Source organism: Motacilla alba, chromosome 3 (genome assembly GCF_015832195.1).
Source record: "Motacilla alba alba isolate MOTALB_02 chromosome 3, Motacilla_alba_V1.0_pri, whole genome shotgun sequence".
Classification (NCBI taxonomy): Eukaryota; Metazoa; Chordata; class Aves; order Passeriformes; family Motacillidae; genus Motacilla; species Motacilla alba.
In genome coordinates, this window is record NC_052018.1 from 3367203 (window position 1) to 3393746 (window position 26544).

Here is a 26544-nt window from a genome sequence, read left to right on the forward strand (position 1 = left end):
GGTGGTTCTGAAATCTTTAATGGTGTCTTGCATTTATGCTTTAAAAAACTCTGGTTGTTACTAAGGGGCACTTGGGGACATGGGTCAGTGGTGGCCTTGGCAGTGCTGAGGGAATGGTTGGACTCAATTGTCTTAGAGGGCTCTTCCAACCTTAATGATTCCATGATTCTACAAATCTACCTCTGCTTTACACTGGCTGTGTGTGAAGCATTAGAGCTGGAACATCTTGGGAGGAAATTCAAGGAATTCAGCCTTTGCCACATGTCTGGGCTGTCACTTGAGGTGCTCCGATGCCATCTCCCATCCCTGGCTCCAAGGAAAGCTCCACAGTCAGACAAAACTCCAAAAGCCCACGAAGTTCATGCAGATTTGGGTCCAACAATGGTACCAGGACTATTTTTCCATGGTCTCTACTTCCCAGGGTAGTTTGGTGCCTGCAGGTGCTTACAAGCACAATTCAACCTCCATTATTGCTGCTCTAACATTGCACTTGCCAATCACGTCCTTGGCCGTGGATCCTGCAGCAAATTCCGAGCCTCAAAGCCAAGAACAGCCCTATCCCTGCAAAGAATGGAAGAGCTCAGGAGAAACCAGTGTTGGAATGTTCCCAAAGCAGAAGGGAAAATTTCCTTCAGTCATTGCTGACCTGGGGTTGCCAAAACTGAAAACATTTTAATATCTGTGCTGCAAGCGCCTCGTTCTCTGTTGTGGAGCGACAGCAGAGCGGGGAGTCTCATTTTCCTTGGTGTCCAGGTAATTTCACTGGGAGCCACCTCATTCTGTGAGCACAATGGATGAATTTATAACAAAAGGCCTCGGAGTTTGAAAGTCTGATTTTCACGGAAATGAAACCAAGTCGTTCCTTTGTGCTCACATTCTGCTAATTCCACCATCTGGGCACTGACGTAATTCTTTTTCTTGTGCTTTCTAAAAAAGGCCTTCTTGCCAAACCCAGAGTTGGGTTAAAACAGAACTCAAAACCCACTAGAAGCAAACAAACAAAAAAATATATATGTAATTTATTACTCTGAGACATGTTTCTCTTGTTCCAATCATCCATTTCACTGGACGGTATCTGGTAAGAAGAGCTTTTCACTGAGTAATGTTGACCACAAACACAGAGCAGAGCAGTTAAATCGACTGTTTCTGTCAAATACAAGCAATTTATGATTTATGATTATTTATTTATTATTATATTCTCCTCCTACTACCACATGCAGAGCTTGGGGCACATTAAAATTCCACATTTCCCAGGATAAAGTGCTGCGTATTTACTGCAGAAAAAGAGAATCTTCCATTGGTAGCTGATAGTTCCATTGAGCCAGATTTAAGTCTTGGGTATCCTGAATTTAACAGAAGCAACAGCACAAATTTAAAGGCTTCTTCCTGGTTTTATTCTTCCTGTAACTGACACTGGAATGTGCCCAAGCACCCACAAGAATTAGCATACAGAAACACATGAAAATTCACAGAGGGAACAAACAAACAAGCCCAGCAGTACTGGGAGAAGGAAACCTTATGCCTTGAGTAGCACCTTTTTAACCTGAAATCCCAGAGAGTCTGTAAAGTTTAGTTGGCTTAAGAGTTAAAAAATAATAATTGGAAACAATCAGGCTTTTGGATTCTAATAACAAAAATTCCGACTTGTGGCGAGCAAGGAATCAGGAGGGATGCTTCAGTTTAATATAAAACATTATTTTGCTGTCTTCTTTCACTGAGAAGATGATTTTTTCACCTCAAGCATGGAGTTTCCTCCCAGTTTGACAATAACTGATGGTATTTGGTGGTATTTCATTTAAGGAAGCCAGGGACAAGCAGATTATAGTGAATAATAATTGTACAGCCTGAAAAGGAGATGCAACAAGAGTTAAAACCCTGGCTGTGAAATCCAGGGAAAGGCATCTTGTTCTCCTATACAAGAAGTGAAACTACATTTTGCTGCAGTGAATGATCATGTCCTGAAGGCAGGGGAAAAAAAGGTGCTTTGGAAACCAAGAGATCTTAAAAAAAGGAGTTGAGCTGCAACCAAACCATCCATGTGGTCTGGGTGCTGCAGATGGAGCTTCCTCCACTGCACAATAAAGGCAGCTTAAGGAAATTTTTTACCCTATTAACATCTGCATCTTGACAATGTTCCTCAGACCGTGTTAAGCAACTCTGCTGAGCTGAGACAATATAAAAATGTACCCATTTTCTTCAGCAGAGCAGCCAATGGGATGTTTTAGATTTACACTGATGAAACCCAGCCAGGCCTGGATGAAATGACCAGCTCGTGGATTTGGATTCTGGATTCTGCCAGGATAACTGGCTGGTGTTCAGGGTTGTGCTGTCAGTTTGCTGCAGCCAAAGAAATATCAGGACAGGACACCAGGAAGGTGAATCCTTCTTCCCATTCCACCACTTCCAAGCTCACCCATCCCTTCTGACAGTTCTAAATGACATTAAAATGCCAAAATTCATGCTGAATGTTTCAGATCTCCCACAAAACTGCTCGTGGCAGTGCCCAGTTCCAGCATTCCTTATTTCCAGGCTTACAATGAGAAACAAACTCTAGTTTGGTTATAAATCCAAATTGCAAGTTTTCAATGTGTAAATGGCAACAGCAATCTGACTGTGCTTTTAAAATCGATTGGTCTCCCAGTTTCAGGAAAAAACCTTGCTCTATCCAAGGCAGCTTTCTGGATTCCAGAGGCACCACTGAAGACATCCTGAGTATTACCTGGAAATCAAAGATTTAGGTATGGTTAATAAATGATAAGGTAAATACACCTTTCCTTTAGCTTTGGTGCACAGTTACAACTATTTGACAATGGTTTGGAGGCACAGGGAGGTCTTTTTATGTCACCCTTAAGTGCTGACACTTTTTTGAGCAAACTTTTAATCAGAGTAAGCATTTTGGGAAGAAACAACATTCATTTTATATGTAAAAAGAGATGAATGTAAAAATTAGACACCACATTTCAAAAATCAATGAAAAAACACAAACAGCTTTGCAAACCCCATCTTGCTTCCAGAAGCAGAGCTGGGCTCTCACAAGTGAAAACAATTTTAATAAAAAGGCAGTACTAGGGTGATTTAATTTTTTTTTTCCTGGATTGAGAAAAACACAGTCAGGTGAAGCAGCAGAAAGTCATTCCCTGCCTTTCACAGTCTTGATGTGTTGATCCTCCATGAGGGTCCCTTTTGAACATGAAGAGGAGCTTCAAAAGGGTCCCTTTTGAAGCTCCTCTTGGCCCATCACCATGTTTTCCCTTGGGAGAGCTGGTTTAGATAGAGTCTGAGTTTAGATCCAGTCTGAGTTTAGATCCAGCCTGTGTTTAGATCCAGTCTGTCCCAGCTGGAGCAGTGTCCAAGCCTGGAATGGTGCTGTGTTTACACAGAGCCTCCTGTAACACAGACTCACCCCTGAGCCTGAAAGGGTTAAATGTTCTTGCAATGCTTCTTTTTCTTTCTGGGTGCTCCTTCCCCACACTCCCCTGTCTCCTCTTTTTGCTTTTTGTGCTTCTTCTTGTGGCGTTTCTTCTGCCTTTCCTCCTGCTCCTCCATGCTGAGGTCCTCTCCCTCAGACATTCCCACAGAAATTTCTCCATTGCCTGTGTTTTCATGACAACTGATGTTTTCTCCTTCGTTCTCCTCTTTATGTTTCCTCTTTTTTTTCCTTTTGTGACATTCATTTAGTGGATCATCCAGTTCTTTTCCATTCAAGCTCCCTGTCTTAGGCTTTTTCCCTGGTTTCTCACAGTCCTCTGTCCTCTCTGCCTCATCGTCTCTCTTCTGCTTCTTCTTTTTCTTTTTGACTTTGGTTTCCAGCTCTTCTGAAGGCTCCACAGCTTCTTCAGCTGCTGGGCTGGAATGATCCACCTTTGGTTCTGTTTCCTGCTGGTATCCCTTCAGTTTTGCCATGCGCTTGGCAAAATATTCCTGGACAGTGAGAGCACTCTTCACTGTATTGGAACCATCTTCAGGGCTGGAGAGCCAGTTGTTCCTCTCCTCCTCTTCCTGGGAGTCAGGATCAGCAATATCCTCCTGCAAGGGAACAGAGAGGAGCAGGAGTGAGTCATGGCTTTAAACAAAATGCTGGTTTTTGCACAGTAATAAGGAAAATGCTGAAAAGCAACATGGTGCTTTGAAAATTGACTGTGAAAGTACAGATTTGGGTGGAAGTGAGGCACCCCTAATATGAAAGATGCTGTAGGTTTAGGGAAAAGAGGTGGAAGGAGGGAAGGCAGCAAGAGAACACAAACCAAGACAATTTTCAGTTATTTTGAGTTCCTTAATTTACCTACTCCTACATAACTCATGTCTACCACTGCCATACTCAGTGCATTACACTGACTTTACAAAGCACATGTCTCTGCAAGACATAAACCAGCATGAAAAATGATCCACTGCAATCCATTAGCCTGTGGCACAAAGGAAATCCCAAGCCTGGAATAACTCTTCAGCAAAGAACTTGTAATCCAGGGAGCAATCCAGCACTGAGGCATCTCTTCCATCTTATCTGATCTTTGGAAATGTTTGTTTCGGAGCTGCTGTGCTGTCAGGGTGTCCCAGATGTTGTTATTTAAACAGGCTCCATTTGATCACACGTTATCAGATGGCACAAACAACATCACAGGTTACATCTTACAAGGTTTCTGCAGACATGAAATAAAGAGCTGCTCATCTGCAGCTGCAGGTGAAGAGTCTCCTTTCTAGAAAGGAACTATCAAACTGAGAAATATCAAACTAAAAGCAAAGTACAGCTCTGGAGCTGGATGTTATGGATGGCATGAAGAGAATTGCCTGAGAAAGCAACAAATGCCACAAGATGGAAATGTATAATTTGTTAAATTATCTGACATTTACAAAAGAAACAAACCAGAAAGGCAGCTGAAATTAAGGCTTGTTCACATACATACCAAAGCACTCAAAACAAAGCCTTTGTGGTATAGCCTTTTGCTTGGCAAAAGTCACAAATGACTCTTGGAAATGTCCCAGATTTTCACAGAATCACAGAATCATTCAGGTTAGAAAAGGGCTCCAAGACCATTGAGTCCAACCTGTGACTGACCCCACCTTGTCTCCAGCCCAGAGCAGTGAGTGCCACATCCAATCATTCCTTGGACACCTCCAGGGACAGGGACTCCAAACCTCCCAGGGCAGCTCTTTCCAATGCCTGACCACCCTTTCCATGGAGAAATTCCTCCTGATGTCCAACCTGAGCCTGCCCTGGCACAGTTTGAGGCCATTCCCTCTCATCCTGTCCCTGTTCCCTGGGAGCAGAGCCTGAGCCCCCCTGGCTGTCCCCTCCTGTCAGGGAGTTGTGCAGAGCCAGAAGGTCCCCCCTGAGCCTGCTTTTCTCCAGGCTGAGCCCCTTTCCCAAGTCCCTCAGCTCATTAACTGTTTTTTTAAAGCCTTGCACACACCACAGGGAACCAGGTACCCCCTCTGGATGAGAAAAGCTGGGAAGGATGGTGTAGAATCCTTGCCAACATCTGCCCTATAACCCCTTGCTGAAGGAAAGGGGATCCACAGGGATTACAGTCAGAGATAATTCCCTCATTTTCCATACATAAATGCACATATGGGTGAGAGCATCCCTCTTTCCCTCTGCCCAAATCAGAGCAGTCAGATTTCACAGCCACTTTCACTGCCATAACCTGGAACTCGGGGAAGGCCAGCAGAGAGCTGGGAGATAAAACCCCACTTATCTCAACACTTTATAGTTATTGTGTGATGCTGCAGATAAGGGACCTGGCTCTCTTGAGGGCATCGTTAAACTTGCTGGCTGAAGCAGGGTTTATTAGGGTTTGTGAGTAAGGTTTTCCAGGTCTGGCTCTTTATGCATCCATAACCTTTACTCCCATGAGCAGGAATGCAAAAATTGGTGTCATTAGTGATGCATTACGAGTGGTGATTTCCTCATCCATCTGCTTTCAAGAGAGCTATTCCAGTGGAACGAAAGTAAGGCTGCACTTGAGATTCCAGCGATGTTTGTGTGGGCACTTATCAAAATTAGGGACTTTTCTTGTAGGGATATGTTGTAGTGTTCCTGAAGGGTTATGAAGTAGTTGAAACTATTTGACTTCTGGCAAAGAAGCCTGAAAAGGGATGTGGAACATGGGAAAAACCAGGATGTATCCACACACATCTCCACACGGGTTACATTGGAAAGGGGACCTGCTGGAGAAGTTTAGCAAGACAGAATTCCCAGGATAAATGGGTTGAGCTATATTTATATTAAACCTGTTTTTAGTAAGACCTAACCCAACAAGCAAACAATCCCATGTCATCACAGGATCATTTAGCTTGGAAAAGAGCACCAACACCAACAAGTCCACCCTGTGACCATCCATGTCACCCAGCCCAAAGCACTGAGTGCCACATACAGGCCTTCCTTGGACACCTCCAGGGACAGGGACTCCAAACCTCCCTGGGCAGTCCTTTCCAATGTTTAACAACTCTTTCCATGGAGAAATTCCTCCTGATATTCAACCGGAACCTCCCCTGGTACAACTTGAGGCTCTTTCCTCTCATCCTGTCCCTGTTCCCTGGGAGCAGAGCCTGATCCCCCCTGGCTGTCCCCTCCCGTCAGGGAGTTGTGCAGAGCCAGAAGGTCCCCCCTGAGCCTCCTTTTCTCCAGGCTGAGCCCCTTTCCCAGCTCCCTCAGCTGTTCCTGGTGCTCCAGCCCCTTCCCCAGCTCTGTTTCCTTCCCTGGACATGCTCCAGCCCCTTCAGGTCTCTCATATTGGGAGGGTCCCAGAGTTGTCCCCAGCACTGGAGGTGCCCCAGCAATGCCAGTACAGAGGGACAATCACTTCCCTGGCTCTGCTGAAACCCAGGCAAACAGGGTCATTTTCCTTCTCCCCACAGCAGGATTTTGACACCCTGGATTGCAAAAGGACAAACAGACTCCCAGGTTTTCAGCCAGAACCGTTTCCCTCCCCACCCCATGTGTAAAACACACTCGGGCCCAGAACACCCATTACTCCCTGGCCAACCAGGAAAGGATTTTCTCATTGCCTTGGTGACTTCAAGTCCTGACAACTTAATTACTGTAATTGAAGGCAAATATTACTTGAACTCTACACATTTCTTTCTTTTCATGAAGTACATTAGGCATAAAAACAAATGTTCCTTTGGTTAAGCAGAGGAGTTCCAAAGGTATGTATGAGTTTAGAAAATAAGAACCTTGCTCAGAAACTCCTTTATTGATAAGAATTTTAATAACCACGGGCCACTGAGCACAGAATTAACAGGGCATGGAGACAAGCAAAGAGGTGCCAACCCAAGAAAACCTCTGAGTTTAGGAAAAGCTTATGTAAAACCATAAATCACCTGGAAGGGCTGTTAAATGCCAAGGTATTCCTGCTTCCATAGTGTACCTGTCCCAGTAGCCATGGGAACACTGCTGAACTCTAACCAGGGGTCTTGTCTAACCCCTCACAGTTTATGTAATTCCTCCCCTGCTTGACCCAACACAGAGAAAAATTTCAAAGAAAAATAAGGCAGATAAAGTGGATTGTGCTGCTGAAGCTTCTGAAAGACAAAATTTTCACCAGATTAGAGACAAAAAGAAATATTCTTGCTCCAGAGAACTGATGATCAGGTGAAAGGGAAAGAGCAATTGTGCTGGATCTGAAGGGACACCTGAAGACTGGGCTTTGGAAAAGATGTTTGTCCATGCCATGAGTTCCAACACTGCCCACAAAATCCTGCTGAGATGAAGTTAAAAGGAATTGGGAATAGGGAATTGGTAGGATGGTCCCAAGCAAAACAAAAGGACTGCTTGAAACATGGTGTTAAATGTGGAATGAGTAAGAGGAAACAATAGGAAAATTCAAGGAGAGGTTGGGAAGTGCACAGGAAGGGATGAAGGTCAATTACAGGCAGAAGTTCCCTGTAAATATCATCTGTTTATGTAATTAGTGAAATGTATGGAAAATAATCTAAAGGACATAAAGCACTCCGTGTACCACCGTGTTTTTCTCTGCCTTTCTTTGGTTGCTGATTAAATCATTAAGGGAGTACACTAAATTTACAGAGGGAAATCCTGGTTCCCTTGAATCCTGCAGGATCAGGATTGCATCTCTAGGGCATCCCATTCTCAGAGCACCTTTCAGTTATTTAGTAAAAGGAAAAATCCAGAGGGTTACGGTCAATTATCAAAGGAATTCACATCAGTGAAAACAAGAAGAGAAGAAGCCAAAAGTGGGAAGGATTTAGACACATCATAAAATCAAATGGGTTTGAAACCCAACCTGGTCTAGTGGAAGGTGTCCATGGCAGAGGTAGGAATGGGATGAGCTTTAAGGTCTGTTCCAACCCAAACCATTCTGGGATTATTATAAGTAATATTCAAAAATAAGAACTGCACCTGCACGTTAACCTGGAGGAAAAGTGAGACAGAACCCACGGGCAAAGCAAAGGGTGCTGGAAACATACAGGAGCAAGAGAAGCAGCCTGGATTAATTCAGAGAAGTTTCCCTCCTCTTCAGAATGCAAGTATTTCCTTTTTAGCACTTGAAATCTTAAAACACGGGAATAAAAGAATCTCTTATACCATCTCTGTCTGCTACATATGAACTAGCATTACTTAAGCCCAGTAAGTTCATGACTTTGCTTTGTTGGTACTAAATCACAATGATTTAGTGAAATCTGATTCACAAAAATGACACAAAAGGCAAAGTCCAGGAGGGATGAGCAAAAAGGCAGAATAAAGCTAAACTATTTCAGTAGGCTCTCAGTTAAATGACAGAAAGTGGGCTGGATGAAGCACATGGAGCCTGAGTTCCATGGAAAACGCAGGATCACTCTCAGCTTTAAAATGCAGCCACCACTGTTCTGCCTTTCTTACCAACTTCCTTGCTGAGAAACTGTAACAGTAAGATTAAAATAATCCTGTTCTGTTCCTGCTGCTTCAGATCCTCACTGAGAGGTTGGTAGGACCCCCATGCAGTGCACAGAACTTGAGAGGCAAGAGCTGAGGGCATCCCTGTATCTTTCCATCCCAGGAATGGCTGCTGATAATTCCTGAAAAGTCACTCTGGAGCTTTGCAGACATCAACGATGACAGAGTCTTGCTTTAAGGAGCTGACAACTTCAAGTTAAGTACGAGCATTAACATTTGGATTGGGATCAAACAGGCGAGAGGGTGAACAAAGACCTGTAGCCTGATGAGTTTAAGCAGGATTAAAATAAATACATGCATAAATAAGGCCACATACCATCAGTTCTGCAGTCAATTCTGGCATCAGAACAGGTACCCAGGAGGCTTGAATGCTTTTTAATTTACCTGATTAAAATTGGTTTATTGCAGACAGCATCTTGTGAAGAGGTGATGAGAACAGAGTCCCAATACAGAAAGGGCTGATGTAAAGGGAAAACAGGACAATTGCCTTGGTGCCCATGAGGAAAAGGACAAGCAGTAGATGGAAATTATCCACAGGAAAACTTTGCCAGCGGGAGAAATCAGTATCTTTGTGAAGCCTCAGCAACCACTGGGAGTCTCAACCACTGAAACCAACTCAGACAACTACCAGGGAAGTGTTAGGGGGAGTTAATTCTAGCTTGGAATGGAAAATGTGCGATCTGGGCTCCAGAAACATCTTTCAGTCCTGTAATGCTTCAAAAACCTGAACAGGGATACAATTTGACCTCCTGGTGATCACAGAATTGTTAAGGTTGGAAAAGCCTTCTCAGACCATTGAGTCCAAAAATTCCCCAGCACTGCCAAGGCCATCACCAACCCATGTCCCCAAGTGCCACATCCACACAGCTTTTAAATCTCTCCAGGGATGATGTTTCCACCACTTCCACGGGCAGCCTGTTAAAATGAATGAGGGTTTAATGAAAGAGATGAGAAGCAGGGATACTCAACCTGGACAAAAGTGGTAAAAATTCAGGTCTCCTGCAACTTCTGTTTTTTGTTTGCCATGGTGGTGTAATCACCAGGACACGCCGCATTTCCATAGGAAGGTTTGATTTTACTATGATTTATCCTGAGTACCAATAGAACAATGAATCCACTGATGGGAAATGGAATGAGAATCCTGGATGTCCAATACCTGGGTGACATGACACTTGTTAAAAGGACAAGTTCCAATTACTACAGAGAAGCACTTTCCTGTTTGACTCTGATAAAATAAATTCTATGCCAGAATATATTGAAACATCAGCTGTGTCTTGCAGTTGATCTTCACTTCTACACTCTTCATGAGCCATCAGCTGTCCCTAACCCAGCAAGGACAAGAAGAGAGGTAAGGAAGTAATTAATGGAAAGGGGACAAGGAAAAATGTTTTCCATAGAATTATGAAGAACCATTTTTGCTACACTTGCAACTACAAAAGAGCAGATTGTTTCTCTAGGAAATTTTATTATAGTAAATCTATGCCTAAAATAATCTGGAGGTTATTAACAGAATCATTGACCTCTGGAGCAGAACTACTGTGAGTGCTAGACCAGCTCCACTTTTTTTAGTAGAATCATGGAAACCTCCAAAGACAGAGGTGTTACCATCCTTCAGGATATCCCTGTTGTGATTACAGAATCATGGAAGGGTTTGGGTGGGAAGGGACCTTAAAGCCCATTCCATTCCAACCCCTGCCAAGGGCAGGGACACCTTCCACTATCCCAGGCTGCTCCAAGCTCCCTCTAGCACCACATTCTAATGAAGAGGTTTTATCACCACATAACAGCACCCATTTCACCCCACTGCAGCAATCTGCAGGTGCTTGATTTTAATTTACATTGCATTTGGTGATTCCATTTTTATTTCAGTTTTAAATTCCGTGGTGATACATTTCTATTAAAATCACATTCAAATTCTCCCAGCCTGTCTTGTCCTTTTATTTTATATTTTTGTCAAAAGCTCATCCTGTACCTCAGCAAGTGGCCAATTTTAGCAATTTTCATTCGTTCTTATAATTCACACAACAGAAAACCCCCATCTCTCTTGCTGAATACGACTGGTATGCAAAATGCCGTTTGTTTGTGATACAAACAATCCATTTCCAGGAGTGTAGGATGAGCTGGAGCCCAGCCTGATCCCATCAGTGAAACAGGAGCTTCTCAATAAAGCTGTGACACTCAGCCAGGTTTTGCCTCCAGCCTGCAAACACCAGCGGAACAGGAAACAACAGGGTTGCAAAAGTGCAAGGGATTAAATTTTGGCCAGGGACGTGATTGCAGCGATAGTCCTGGGGATTCATTCCAGCTGTCCTGAGCAGATCCTGGTCAGGCCACAGCACCTGTATTTCCAAGGGCAGCTTGGGAATCCCGGCACCGTGTCCCACAGGGCACACACACACTTCCTCCTACTGTTCTTACACTTTTCAGGAAAAAGAACACAATTTATTTAAATTGTTGCACAACAAAGGCAGAGAGTAAAGTCCAGGAGCTGAGGCTAAGGGGGAATACACACCATGGGATAATTCCCAAGAGGTGCAGAAGGCTGAAAGCACATAAGGAATGAGTTAAAAAAACTCAGCACATGGCAGAGAAAATCCTTTTCATATCTTGAGAGACACTTAGATATCCCTGTGACATCTCATTCCACTCCAGCTCCTCTGCTGAGGCCAGCACAACCTCTCTTCCTTCACATTTCCCTGTAAATTACATCTGTGCCTTACACTGGATATAAACAAAACTACTAGAAGAGATTTCCCCTAGGATCTTTCTATTGGCACAATGCAGAGATCCAAACACAGTGACTTCATCTTCCCAAAAAGCACCTAAATCAATTCTAACTGTTCTGTTCTCACCTTGAATAACAGAGGAAGTACAGTCCAGCAAAGCGAGCACAGGACTTGGAAGGTCACGTTTCCCAAGTTCTCTTCCCAGCTGCTGGGAAACCCTGGAAAAGTTATTCCCTCCAGCTCTGGCACAGGTTATCAAAGCACAGAACATGCCTGATCAACTGCATGAAACTCACAGCAGAGCTAAGAGTTTCATAAAATGCTTATAAGGTGCTTTGAGATCCTTCATAGAGGTATCCCAGATGAACAAGGATGGAAACAACACCCTTCCACCCTCACAGCCAGGAATTCCTTCCTAATATCCCATCTATCCCTGCCCTCTGGCACTGGGAAGCCATTCCCTGTGTCCTGTCCCTCCATGCCTTGTCCCAAGTCCCTCTCCAGCTCTCCTGGAGCCCCTTTAGGCTCTGCAAGGGGCTCTGAGTTCTCTCTGGATTCTCCTCTTCTCCAGGTGAACCCCTCCAGCTCTCCCAGCCTGGCTCCAGAGCAGAGGGGCTCCAGCCCTTGAAGCCTCTCTGTGGCCTCCTCTGAATTTGCCCCAGCAGCTCCACGTCCTTCTGCTGTTGGCCCCAGGGCTGGAGGCAGCTCTGCAGGTGGGGTCTTACCTGAGCAGGGCAGAGCAGCAGAATTCCCCCCTCCTCTGCTGTCCACACTGGGGATCAGCCCAGGATACAAATCAGTGCAGAGTGTTTTCTTAATCCTGAATCCAGACTCTAATTGTCTAAAAAGTCTTCAACAGTCCAGGATGGTAATCCCTGTCCCCAGTACCGTGGGTACTGTGCCATGCTCAGAAGCAATCCAAGCCTTCTCCACATGTCCTGTGCACTTTTTATTATTTATCCCTTTGTAATGTGTGTAGAATGGGCAGCTGCTATTAAGGATTCAGGAGACCAAACTCTCACTGATTCTCGAGTCCAAGATTTCTTCCTGTGCTCCACACATACAGAAGAACCCTAAAAGAAGGAACAAGTGGGTTTGGCCAGCCAGATTGAATACAAGCAAAGGTATCAATGAGGGATCTGAAGATTTGGGATGCTGAGAGAAAGAATGGAATAAAAACCATTGGAAGCATCCAGAGGAGAGAAAGGAATTCTGGTAGCAATTCCAAGAGCAAGCACAGTCACAGCAGCACAGCTTTGGCTTCTGGCAGAGGAAACCGCACATGCTCTGAAATCTGAAAACAACACCTGCCTGTGTCAAACTCCTCTTCTGGCTCTTTTCTAATAATAAATGTAGAGAAGCAGATCTGTGTACAAACAAAGTGCTTTCAGGAGCATTCGAAGCAGGTAATTTAAACCAAAGCTTCTCTCCTTTCCCCTGCCCCTCAGAAAATGCTTCTCACAAGGAAAATTGACATTTGAGCCTCTTCTGTTCCTCTGATCCGAGAGGGTGATTTGTGGGAGAGCTGATCCATGGATCCAAACCAGCTCAGGCCTCTGGGCAAGGGGAAAGACATTTCCTGTTTTTTAGGACCAGCAGTGGCCCAGGAGCCCAAGAAATACCTTGTGTCACTTTGTTGTCACTTTTTAGCGTGCCTTCCTCAGGCTTGGTTCCTTTCCTGTAAGCAGGTGTGAAGGGGGACTCAGAGCACAGGGAAATGAATCAGAACTTCACAATTTGGGGCAGGACAGACCAGAAGTACCTAAAATACCAGCAGGACCCTCCTGTGTAGGCTAAAAGACAGATGCAGAAACATAAAGCACAAAAATGAGAATTAAATTTGAAATACAACAGCAGGGCTGTGTATGCACATTTTTCTCCTTCTCTCCCATCTCTAATGATCTGAAGAAAAGAGTTGGTCTGAGGAATGGGATTTATCTTTTAAGGAAGACCATTCATGCAGTGTGCCTACAGTTCATAAGGATCTTATCCTTGTTTTCAAGGATTCACAGAGCACAGCCCAGAGACTACAACCCAGCCAGGTACAACCTCTCTGCAGCCTTTTTTAAAAAAAAAAAAAAAAAAATTCTTGCATTTCTTAATTTCTGCCTTTAGTTTCGGTGCTTCCTTAAACAACTCTTCTGACAATCAGCTCCTCAGATCAATTCCAACTGGGACTCATCCTCCCCTCCAAAAACCAACACAACTCTTCTCCTCTCAGCTTCAAAATGCTGCTCCAAGTGTTTCCCTACCCATCCTGCCCATGTCCTACCTTACCCTCTCGCTATCTGAGATGTGTAACATCCTGCCCTTGTTCTGTCCATCATTTCCTTGCAAGCTCTCTGGGGAAGCAATTAGCCCACTTGTGAGCACTCTACAACATAATTAACAAATAATAACCACTGAGAAATGTAGGCCAAAAAAGCCAAGTTATCACAGCCCCATTTCTGCAGAGACTTGCATTGTTCTGTGCTCGCTTGCAGCTTCCAAGTTCCTGGAGGCACAGATTCTCCTCCAAGGCAGCACAAAAGCAAAGGTGAACAGGGATATCAAAGGTTTTAAAGAAGACGTAAAATGTTCTGATTTTATTTGGATTTCCAGGCTTTGCTGCTTTTTCCCTACTCATTAACACGACCAGTTGTAAGTATTTACACAGAGAACACTACAATAAATCTCAGAATTGGAGGTGAAAGGCTCATAGTTTGGTTCTAAATTAACTCTGGCAATGGGAGCACCGAAGGAAGGAAAGACAGGATGACTGTAACCATGAGCAAGATGCAACACAAACATAATGACATCATTTAGGCTGAAAAAAAACTGCTGGAGGAGACAAGGACAGAACCTATTCTTGGGTTTCCATCCACACACCCCACAAGAGCCAGTAGGGAATGGTAACAATTACCAGGGAAAGCCTAAAAACTCGCTCTTATTTCAGCAGCAAATAAAATATTTCCAATTCCTGAGGCTTCCTACTGTAAGACAGCTCTTCCAGGCTCCTGCACACCTCCTAGGAAGTGTTATGAGTCCTGGGTATTCCTTCAATATTGAAAAACAAGGTGCCAAAGCAATTAGACAAAGGTTTCTCATAAGGCTGAAGCAGAATGTTGCTGGGGAGCCAAGGAAGCATAAAGAAGGATGAAGAAAGAGAAGAAAAGGATAAATTATCAGTTTGGAGTGCTTATTGGGATGGAGAAAGATGACATTTGAAATGTACAGAGAAGGAATAATGTTGAGGAAAGACGGGGGGAAGGTATGTGGTTAAATCTCCACATTTTACAGCCTTGAGTAGGTCAACAATGATGACCATGCTCTGAAATTCTGATTTTATATCCACCCACCACTAATCCTGTCCTGAAACACCAAACTGAGGTGATCCCCACTGAGAACAGGAAAGCGAGCAGCACATTTCAGCCACAAAGCAGCTGGAAAACCTGTAATGGAGTAGTTGGCACTAACTAATGGATAATCCCTGGAGCCTGAGAGTGCCAGAATGTCTCACCCAGCCCTGCAGCCTGAGCAAGACAGAGCACGTCTGCCGTGACCTGGGACAAAGGATCCTCATGGTCACTTTGTGAAATCTGCCATCCCTGGCACAACTTTGGCTCTGCCAAGCTGCAGAACAACTCACCTGGTTTAACCTTAGGTCATTTGAGGAGAGAACAGCTCAGATCAGCACATACAGGACAGACATTTCCCAGGCCTGCTTCAGTGGCAAAGGGAGTCTTAAATGTCCAAGAGGAGAGGTCTCGTCCTTCAAAACTGATAAAAAGCCACAGAATGGCTGGAACTCAGTGATCTTTAAGGACCCTTCTAACCCAAGCCCTTCTGTGATTCTCTGATTACTGTAATGTTGAGCCACTTTGCAGTCTCACAGTCAGGATCTTTCTCAGTTTTTCTGCTCATGGGCAATACAGACCTGATCTCCCAGGCATTAAAGGTGAAAACATTTGATTTATTCTTGTTTCACATCCATATCTGTCCAACCTGTTCTTGGGTGTATACTGAATTCCGCTCCTGAGAGTAAGGAGCCTCATTTTCCACCTTCAAACCCATCCTTGGACTTCTTTGCCTTTGGGCTGCTTTCCATGGCCGACCTTTGCATTTTTGCTCTGCTTTTCATGGAATCACAGAATGGTTTGGGTTGTGAGGGAACCTAAAGCTCATCCAGTTCCACCCCATGGCATGGGCAGGGACACCTTCCAGTATCCCAGGTTGCTCCAAGTCCTGTCCAACCTGGCTATGAACACTTCCAGAGATCCAGGGGCAGCCACAGCTTCTCTGGGCAATCTGTGCCAGGGCCTCACCACCCTCAAAGGGAGGAATTCCTTCCCAATATGCCATCTAATTCTGCCCTCTGGCAGTGGGAAGCCATTCTGTGTGTCCTGTTGTCCTGTCCCTCCATGCCTTGTCCCAAGTCCCTCTCCAGGTCTCCTGGAGGCCCTTTAGGCCCTGGAAGGAGCTCTGAGATCTCCCAGGATCCTTGTCTTCTCCAGGTGAACACCCCCAGCTCTCCCAGCCTGGCTCCAGAGCAGAGGTGTTTTCCCTTTTTTTTTATTGTTTTGGTGATGACTGCATCCCTGGTTTTGACCTGGTGGAGTTTTAAAGGCACACTCATCTTTCATTACACCAAGTACGAGCTTTATGGAACTGCATAAAGATTCTGCAGCAATGCAAGAAAAAGACAATGAGAAAATCCCCGTGCCTGCAATTCCAGATAGATTTCCTAGGCTTTTATTATTAACACTTGGTGTAATGCCCTGAGGGGAGTGAAGAGCTCTGTGGTTGCCCAGTGAACCACACAAAACACAGAACCTGCGCCCCAAGGGACTTGCAGGTTAAAGCTCTGAGTGGATACAAAACAATACAAATAATTGCCAGGTAGGCGACCCCGCAGGCAGCGCTCGCGTTCCAAGCCGGAACGTCTCCTGGCACGGGAGCTCTGGAAAAGGAGTGGGAATGGGATGCTTATCACAGCTCAGCAGCAAACTGCTCCAGGAGGAAGCAGCAAAATGAAGATTCAGGAGGAAATGTCAGATTAAAGGGAAGACCAATTTGTTCCCAACGTCTCATTTGCTGCTAATGCTCTGCGGTCTGCAGGTAAGCAAAGGAAAACAGAATTGTGGAATCACTGAGGTTGGAAAAGTCCTCTAAGATCACCGAGTCCAACAGTTCTCCAGCAGTGCCAAGGCCACCAGTGACACATGTCCCCAAGTGCCACACCCATACAGCTTTGAAATCCCTGCAGGGATGGGGACTCCAGCACTGCCCTGAGCAGCTGTGTCAGGGTTGGACAACCCTTTCCATTTTTCCTAATATCCAGTCTAAACCTCCCCTGGTGCAGCTTGAGGCCATTTCTTCTAGTCCTGTCACTTGTCACCTGGGAGAAGAACCTGACCCCCACTTGGCTGCACCCTCCTGTCAGGGATGTATCAGCCCAACACAGAACTGGCTGTCCCCAGCCCCCTCCTGTTCCTCAACTGTGGGAAGCTGTTCTGTTGACCGGGAAGTGCTGTTGGTTGGGGTCTCAAATTCATAATGGAAGGCTCAGGAGAGCTCAGCAAGAAGTCCTAAGTGTCCTGAAGCAGAGCAGAAACCCAGATGCCAAAGAGCAAAGAAATTCTTGCTTGATGCTGAGCATTAAAACGGTGTAAAGAAAAGGGAAATAAAGAATCACAGAAGGGTTTGGGTTGGAAGGGACCTTAAAGATCATGGGCAGGGACACCTTTCACTTTCCCAGGTTGCTCCAAGCCCCGTCCAACCTGACCTAGGACACTTCCAGGGATGGGGAGTGTCCCCATATCCAGCAGACCTGGGTGGCCTCAGGTTTAGCAGGAACACAGAAGCTTCAAGAGATGTTGCTTGCCCCCAGTTACACTCTAAAATCCACCTTAAATCTTCTTGCTAATTTTGCTTTGCCTCTTTCCAGTTAATCCTCCACTGTCCTCTTCTTTCCTTGGGTTTGTTCTCTGCTGATCCCTCCTGCTGCCTCCAGAGCTGGGTGGTCCCTCCACCACCAAGTCATCCCATCTCAGATCCCTGCAGTGACTGAGCAATGCCAGCTCAGGTTCATTCTCTTCATTACCCCACACTTAATGCCCTGAGAAAAGCAGGAGGGTGGAGCCACGGAGTTCTCCAAGAACTCATTCCAAGCCCAGGTGAAGGTCACGGCTGCTCCGAGGTGGGAGCTCTGTTTTTCATTCAGCAAAGAATGGCTGTGGTAACTCTGAGCAAAGCAGCTCCACTTCCTGTGACTTTGGATATTGTGGCTGGATGATCCTGGACGTGATAAAGCTTCTAGCAGGTTCTGACAGAAGCTGCAACTGTGGTTATGGAGTTTTTAACACCTTTTCTCCACGTGGATTCTCTGATGTCGAATAACACAGTTGAACCCAGCTGAGAAAACAATTTGTCTTTCCTTTTCATGCAACCATTTATTTTCACAAAGAGTAGGAACTTCGTATTTGTGAGGCTGCTGTCTGCCTGTGGATTGTGCCTCAAATCAGTGAGAGAGGATGGAATAGAACAAAAAAATCACAGAATCATGGAATCATTAAGGTTGAAAAAGTCAATCCAGCACTGCCACCACGTTCACCCATAAACCACATCCTCAAGTGACACATCCATGTCTTCCAAACACTTCCAAGGATGGTAAGTGTTCAAAAAAAAAAAAAAATCATCTATTCTTTAACTGACCTGGAAGACAGGCTAAAAATGAAGCAGTCTTTTAAGCAGTTGAAATAAAAACAAAATAATTCAGTGTTGATAAATAAAAAGAAATGCACCTGGGTAAAACAGAACCTAATATAAAATAGTATAAAATTAGAAAGTCAGGATGTATTTCAGCAGTTCATCCAGCCTGTAACTAGATGTTATTGATGCTTCTGCATGTCTAAAATACCATATCTAAGGACAATTTAGAAAGCAGTATATCACACAGATAGAGGTTAAAAAGAAATCCCTATGCCAATTGATGCAAAGCTCCCCAAAATGAAGTGTGCCAGAGCTATTTACCATTAATTCCAACTACCCTTAATCTGATTTCTCAGACATTTTTCACCTCCTTCATGCAAACAAGATTTGTGCTAAAAGGAGGTGTTGATTTAAGGTGGAAGCAAGGCTCAATAAGAAACAGGAAAACAGTAACAACAGTATAAGTGACCATTAAAGACTATTTAGAAAAATATTTTGTGCTGAAGCAGAAAAAAAGCAGCCACAGACCCTCTTCCAGAGAGGAAATCACCTCTGGAAAAGTGGCAATGACATCCAAATGGAAGTAGTGAGAGTAAGGTGCTGGTGGCAACCATTAACATGACTATTTTTGCAGCAATCAACACCTCCTGAAGAAAAAAAGCAAGAATCCATGCTAAGTCATAGGTGGTAAGAAGCCAACATAGCACTGAAGAGGAGGAATTGTTCAATTATTATCCTGGGTACGAGCATTGCAAATGCAAGCACTGACATCCGTGTTACAACCTGTTGGGGACCGCAGCATGTTGAAGGGATTAAAAGCTAATGACAGGCCACCATCCCTCTTAAAATCCAGTGCCAGGCCAGGGGCTTCCACTTTCTCAGCTGAAATATCCACAGTTGCAACATCAGCCTGTGTTGTTTGTTCCTAATGAAAGAGGTGATTCACTTTCTTTCCAGGAGCTGCACTGTAAAATGTTGATTAGAGTGTGAACCGCCCCCAAAATTTAAAGCAGAGTGGAAAAAGAATACAAAGTGAGGTGTAAAAGGAGATAGGAGTCGAGGGGGAAATCAAAGCAGGGAATTCACCAGGAGGTAGAGATTTTATCAAAGCGATTGGTTCATTAGGCAGAAAATTCCACTGTCATTAAGACGGTGCTGCAGTGCTTTTTGTTAGTGAGTTCTTCAGGGCAGACACCTTTGTATTTCTACTTGTAAAACACCAATTAGTACCTCGGGCAGACTACAAACAAATCAACATTAAAACAAAGCAGTGAAACAGAACCATTTGTATCTCCTGCTAAGCCTGGAGTCACCAGGGCAGATTAAACTCCCTGGAGAGAGACCACATTCTTCATTCCCTAATAGTCTTCCCCTTGCTTGCTGTACATCTGTAGGAGTTAAAAAACACAAATTTGGATTTATCTCTCTGCTTGGGCTCAGAGGGATGCTGCTTTGGGAATTCTTGTTACAAGTTTTGTGTGTGTGTATTCAAGCTGGTTTTCAATTAATAACAGTGTAATTCTTGCAAAGCCCACCCAGCACAGCCAGGCATCACTGCTTTCCCAATGTGCAAGTGAAGGTACCTGCTCAACATCCTCTGAAGGCCACATTTGGCAATTAAAGAACAGCTGGAAGGAGCCAGACTTGGTTCAGTCTAGTCCATATGGCTGGAATAGGAAGGGTTCCTGACACTGTCTCCAGAAATTCAGAGGGTTTCCTCATTCACTTCCAAGCAGAATTTGGGAGGGAATTTACTTCTGCGGAGGATCCATTTCCTCTGATCCTGCTTCTTGTTCCCTGGGAGAAGAGCCTGACCCCCACCTGGCTACAATCTGTTTTCAGGGAGCTGTGCAGAGCCAGAAGGTTCCCCCTGAGCCTCCTTTTCTCCAGGCTGAGCCCCTTTCCCAGCTCCCTCAGCTGCTCCTGGTGCTCCAGCACCTTCATCTTTCAGCCTGCCCTACCCACCTTCTCCCCCCTTCCCACACACACTTTCTACACAATATTAAATGTCTTTTCCGGTTAAACTCCCTAAAATATGTTCAGAGGAAAGGTCAGACACAGCAACAATCTGCTGGTTCAGGGTCACAGTAATGGTTACGATGCCAGACTACAGATTCAGAGTCTGAGCCTGCCATGATTCACACTGAGGGCTGGTCAGGTTATACTTGCTGCAAGGAGAAAAATGGTAATTTAGCCTTGATGATTGAGAAAACCTGAAAATCTGCCAGCCTCATCTCTGCCTGGAGTGCCAGTAGCTATTAAAGCCTTAACCAGGGACACAGGCAGGAATGCATGATTTGGGGTTTATGATTCCTGGAGCAACATGAATGTCAAAGGTTGGGAGAGAGCGATAGTCTCACCTCCATGTTCTACTCCCTGTGGTAAAGAAATAATGACTGTAAACAGAAGCAACAGAGATGCATTTTTAAAGAGCTGGAGAAGCCTTTCCATATTTAGTCAGGCACACAACAGCCTGTGCAAAGCCTGTGGGGTTGATGTAAAAGAGCACCCATAGTGGGATTTTTGAATACATCCGTCAAGACTCACATGAGCAGAGCTGATCCCTCTCGGAGAACGGGTGATAGATTCCACGAGCTCTTAGATCCTTTCCTAAATTACCTCCTATGTAAAGAAACCTGGACAGCAGCTTGGAAATGGATTGAGAGCTCTCCTGAAGGAGTTAACCATTCAAACAGGTAATCTCTGAATTTTGAAAGAATTTGGCCACCAGAGCTACTTCCCTGCAACAGTTCTGAGGAGCTGCTGCCAACGTTAACATCGGGAGGCAGCTACTGACAGGTTTCACTTTGCCCAGTCTGATGCTGCTATTGACACTCATGCAGACAAGCCAGCACAAACAGGAATAAAAGGCCACCTTCCATAGCAACACTTCTCCAGGAACTAAGGAATTTACTGACAGCCCTGAAATCCCTGGCAGGTGGTGGGATTTGCTTCCCAAATGTCCTGGGGCACGGAAAAGCTGATGGGACTCAGGTAACAACGGCTCCTACCACACTGCTGGGCAGCTCCAGAGATGAGTGACAGCCTCTGCAATATCCAACAGGAATTACTGGGTCACGTGGCCTTTTAGGCAGTGGCCAAGTGATGTGGAAGGTTGGGGATAAATTCCAGTTGCAGGTCAGGGTCCTTCCGAGAGGACAGAAATTTTTGCAGAACCAACAGCTACTTGAATTTTTCTTCAGGCTCGACAGCAAATGGCAAATTTCTTACACAAGTTACTGGATGGGGCTTGGATATCTGGGATAGTGGAAAATGTCTCTGCCCATGGCAGGGGTTTGGAATTAGATAACCTTTAAGATCCCTTCCAATCTAAAACAACCATAACTCTAATTTCTGCCTCTGCATCTTCTACCCCAGTCCACCACCTAACCAGGCAACTCTGTGCTAGTGCAGAAGGTAGAAGTGATTCAGAGGGAGGAAGCTGAGCTCATTTTGCCAAGTCCAGGGGAAGGGTGAGCTGTGTACAAGAATGTTCCCTCCCAGACTGGGATCTTTACACCCTGTGCTCATAGCAGTTCCCAGTTTTCCTGCCTTGGAGAAAAGGGGATGTGGGTGTAAACTGGGAGCTGAACTCCCAGGCCCAGCTCCTCTGCTTCTCAGAAAACTCAGCATCGCCGTATTTGGATTTTGAATCTAAAATTTAGGCCTTTAGTCCATCACTAGTTTGAAGACTGCAGAAAAGCCTTAATCTCATCAAATTTAACCTGATCTCAGATTCACACTACTTTAGGAAAAGCTTTTACAACATTTCCCAGAAGTTGTGCTTTGTCTTTAAAGCAGAGCTGACAATAATGTGAGTCCTGGAGAGCAGTAAGTCATGGAAGAACAACAATGTAAAGGTTGGAGGATGATTTTGGGAATACCAAAAGACCTGCAGAGGCAGCTGAGAGCCTGCTATCGATGACAGATTAGCCAACCCCACTGGGTACAATTTGCATATGATTCACAGGGACTGGAAGAGAACTAGGAAATTTGGATTATAACGGGATTAATCACATGACTCCAGGGATCCCATTTATCCTGCTACTGAAGGGTCCTAGAGCTGCTCTGCACTGCCTGAGCTGCATTTGGGAAGTTATTTGAGGTTTGCTGGGAAAGGAATATCAGATTGGGAGGAGGAAAGAGATAAAAAGTTTACTGGTTTTCCACTCAAAGCCAGCCTTTATCAAAGTTATGTGACCACAAACTGAGATTAAGGACTGTAGTAAACCTCAAATCCCAGCCTAGAGCTGAAAACCTTCGAGATTTAATGCTACTAATTCCTCCAGTCCTCACATTTACTAGAAGTGACTGTTAAAAAAAATAAAACAAATCAATCATTCTGGAGGAACTGTTGTGAATCCTGAAACAAAGGGAAAGGATGAGATCATTGCTGTTTCTTCAGCCTTGGTGAGGTCTCCAAGTGAACATATGAAGCAGATGAGACTTGCCTCAGCAAAGCCTGCCAATGTCAGAGCAATAAATAAATGTTCAGAGAATGAGGCTGCACCTTCAGCTGATGTGAGCTTCTGTCAGAGCTGGGAAACCTGCAGAGTCCCAGGATTTCTGGGAAAACAAAGATCTGGTGCTGCGCTCCCCTGAAGGGAGACTCCAGAGCAAAGCCACTCTGGAAAGGGTCAGGCTGCCAGGCAGGCACTTAATTAGAAGAAAAACACTTCCAAAGATTCTTTCCCATTGTTGATCCTCTGTGTTGAACTTGGCATTGCCATGGAGTTCTTGGGCTGTCCTACACCAGGGACACCAAGGCCTGGGAAGCACTGAAGCAGTTTGTCCCAAACTGTTCAGCATCAATATTTGATGTGAGGACTCCTGGTTTTCTTCCTGCATTTCCCTTCCTGGGCTTTGGCAATTGAGGAAGATTTTCACATGGAGCCAGAAGAGCTGGGACTTTCTGTGCCTCTCTTAATGGTGAAAATTAGGAATGAACCCTAACTGTTATTAAGTGTAAAAATGAGCTGCTCTAACCAATTCCTGACTGTGTCTACAGTTTTCCAAGAATTGGTTCCCAACCTGGAGTCACAGCCCAGGCCTTGGCACAGCTCCAGACACACCGAGGCTCAGGCATTCCTGGTGGAAGGTTCTCTTTGCTCCAATTCCCACTCCCTCTGCCTTAGACCCTTCACTTTTAGGTCTTTGTTGTCATAAAGACAATACATAAAAGAATGTTCTTCTGTAACAACACTGTCCAAATAACCCCTTCTGTGAGGACAATTTTTGTCTGACCTTTGTTCCAAATCTGACAGCAAAATTCCGATTTTATAAAACTCTCTTGGCACGCACTTTTTTCTTTCCCTAGTTTTAAACTTAATTCAACTTCTGGTGAAAGACTAAACAAACAATTAGAAGTCAGGTTGAATTTATGCCCTTTGGGGGGAAAAAAAATCACCACAAAACACCGCAATATCTACAGAGATGTCTACTGACCCAGCAGTTATCAGAAATGTGGTGTTTTTGTTTTTTTTTTTTTTTTAATTTTTTATTCTTTCTGGCACAAACCCAGCTTTCTAAACAGCCAGTGACCCACTTTCACCTAGCTGGCCTCTGAAGTTGAGAGAAGATTCCTACCCTCTGGATGCTGGAGGCTCTGTTTGAAGTCCCTGCTGTCAGGAGATGGTCAGTTTACGTCTCCTGTCCTAGGACAGGAAAAGGATGCACTCTCAGCTCCATGTGTTGCAGGGAGATAAGCACAAAGATTTCTGTCCTATGCCCTTATCAGCTTTTCCTGCTACTCTCCAGAACAGACACCACCAAGGCTGGCAGTAAAAATTAAACTTAAGCAAGAGGAGGACACACAAAAAAAAAAAAAAAAAAGAGAAGTAGTTCTCATAACTGTAATTCAAAAGATTGAAGTTTTGGGAAAAAAACTGTGCTAGGATTTTTAGGAGTACTGAAAACTACCTAAAATCTTCTGTATTCTCAGTGTAAACTGACCTACTCTGACACATCCAGGATGACTTAGGGTTTAAAAGATATCTCACAACTTAAATAATCTTTACTACATGTGAATTCTTCCCCTTGCAAATAAAACCAATTAGCTGGCAAAAGGACATTCCCTGCATATGGAAATGATCATGGAATTACAGAATGGTTTGGGTTGGAAGAGACCTTAAAGATCAACCTGTTCCACCCCTTGTCATGTGCAGGGACACCTTCCACTAGACCAGGTTGCTCCAAGCCCCATTCTATAAATTAATATTTTTATTTCATGGTTTCCTTTGCTCCAAAGCCCATTTTATAAATCAATAGTTTTACTTCATGGTTTCTTTTGCTTTTCCTTCTGCTCCCTCCTTCTCTTATGTTCCTTCATTCCTGCCACTTCATTTTCCTAATGTGCAGAGGAAAGGTTAGACAGAGCCTCCAAGGATTTTGGGTTATCCCCCATCTTTCCATCTTCTGCCCACATAGGATTTAATTTATGGGTGCTTCAGTCTCCACCCTCTATAAAACTGGAGTTACTTCTTGTTGAAACATTGTCAGCCATAAGTGAGATGGACCCAACATCATTTTAGGAGGCATCTTCAAGTAAGACTTGAACATAAAGTTGATAAATTAATGTTCCAGAGGGAAACCAAGTGTCCAGCTCTCCACAAAGCCCCACGTGGATCTACTAATGTAGAAAAAACCAAAAACCATCTAGCAAATACCCACACATAATTCCCAAATGGCTGGTTTAGAAACCTCAAGAATTGCTCCTGTGCTCCTCCTCAGCCCTCAATATAATTATTAAAATCATGGCTGCACTGTCAACTTATAAATTGAAACAACTTTAGAAAACACCCCTCATGTAATTGCAGCAGCTGTTAAATCCACGTCATAGAAGTCATGGGGTGCCAAAAAATGGGGGGAGAACTTCATGGATGTGACAGGGCAGAGAAAGATCTTGAGCACTTCAAGATTCCCAAATTCTGGACTTATTTCTGCTACCAGTTTATTCTAGGACAAGGTGTTTGGGGAGACGTTTAAAAGAACAGTCCAGTTTCATTTTTAAAAGCACACAAGATCCTAAAATATACTAACTTTCCAGGTGATTGAAAGAGTTTACTCTGTATCTATACAGAAGAACATGTGGAGACCCAAAATGAACAGAGGTCAATGAAGAAATAATCAATTTATTGGCATTTTAGGCAAAGTAGAACTTCCCTCTTAGAAGTTCCTGTTCCTCCTCCTCCTTAAAAGAAGCTTCCAAAGGTTTTCTTTGAAAATAATTGTGTTGCTGATACATTTTTACCCTTAAACATGACATAGTGTCCCCATTAAGTGAAAAACACTGTTCTGTATACATGGAACATCAAAACTTATGTTACTCTTACTGCTATTGAGTAAAGAATTCAAAAGGCAAATCATGAGAGCTCAGCATTTCTCCAACTTTGTTCTGCCATTCCTCTTTAAGTACTGCCACAATAAAGAAAAATTTCCTCACTCAAACCTCCTGCAATAATACAAAAATAAGGAAATCATGATGAAATGCTCTTTGGGCAAGACAGGAATTATAGTGATGGCATCAAAAATGTCAAATATTCCTTCAAACTGGAATGAAAGAAGTATTTTAAGACTCTAATCACATGAAAGCAGCATTGAGTCCAGGATTCAGGATAAACCAGCATGTGTATGTGTGTGTGTGTGTGTTTGTGTGTCTGGGTGTGTTTATCCCTGGATATCAGACAGGACAGGAAAGGAAGAGTTGAAACACTTGTCCAGAAAATGCTCAAAAAGAAAACACAGCCAGGACAAATTTAGCAGCTTTACTTAGCTGGGATATCAAAGGCAGAGCTGACTGGAAAAGCAACCACCTCTCAAGAATGGCAAAATAAACTCAGCAGAGTCTCGGGAGGAAAACCCGGATCAGAGGCTGGATTTTGTTAACTGCTGCTGTTTTGGGTAAGTCAGGTCCTTTCTGACACTGCTGAGATAATCTTGTTGAAGAATAACAAAAATGAAAAGCCAAAAAAGAAAAAAAAAAAGACAAAAAGACAGGCAAGACAGACACCAGCCATTTCAGGGGGAATCTGTTTGGTAAAGTGACTTTGAGGTGGTGTCTGAAGAAACAAAACTCAGAATGAACTTCCTAAAACATTTTTTTTCCTTTTCTTTTGGTCTCCTTTGGAAAAGTGAATTTCAATAGGCTGATTGGCAAGTTATTCGTTGATCAAAGCAAAAGTCTGAAACACATCTGAAACAGATTTTCTGAATTAAAAAAAAAGCATTTCATGCTCA

At 44.1% G+C, this 26544-nt stretch overlaps 1 protein-coding gene across 1 annotated transcript in view; it reads right to left on the minus strand.

The window, feature by feature from the left end:
- Positions 1 to 26544, minus strand: part of PINX1 (PIN2 (TERF1) interacting telomerase inhibitor 1) — a 62734-nt gene continuing 36190 nt past the window's right edge. The window contains exon 7 of the mRNA XM_038132428.1: positions 1 to 4026. Within this exon, the coding sequence (XP_037988356.1) occupies positions 3421 to 4026 (606 nt within the window). The 3' untranslated portion in view covers positions 1 to 3420. The remainder of the gene's footprint in view (positions 4027 to 26544) is intronic.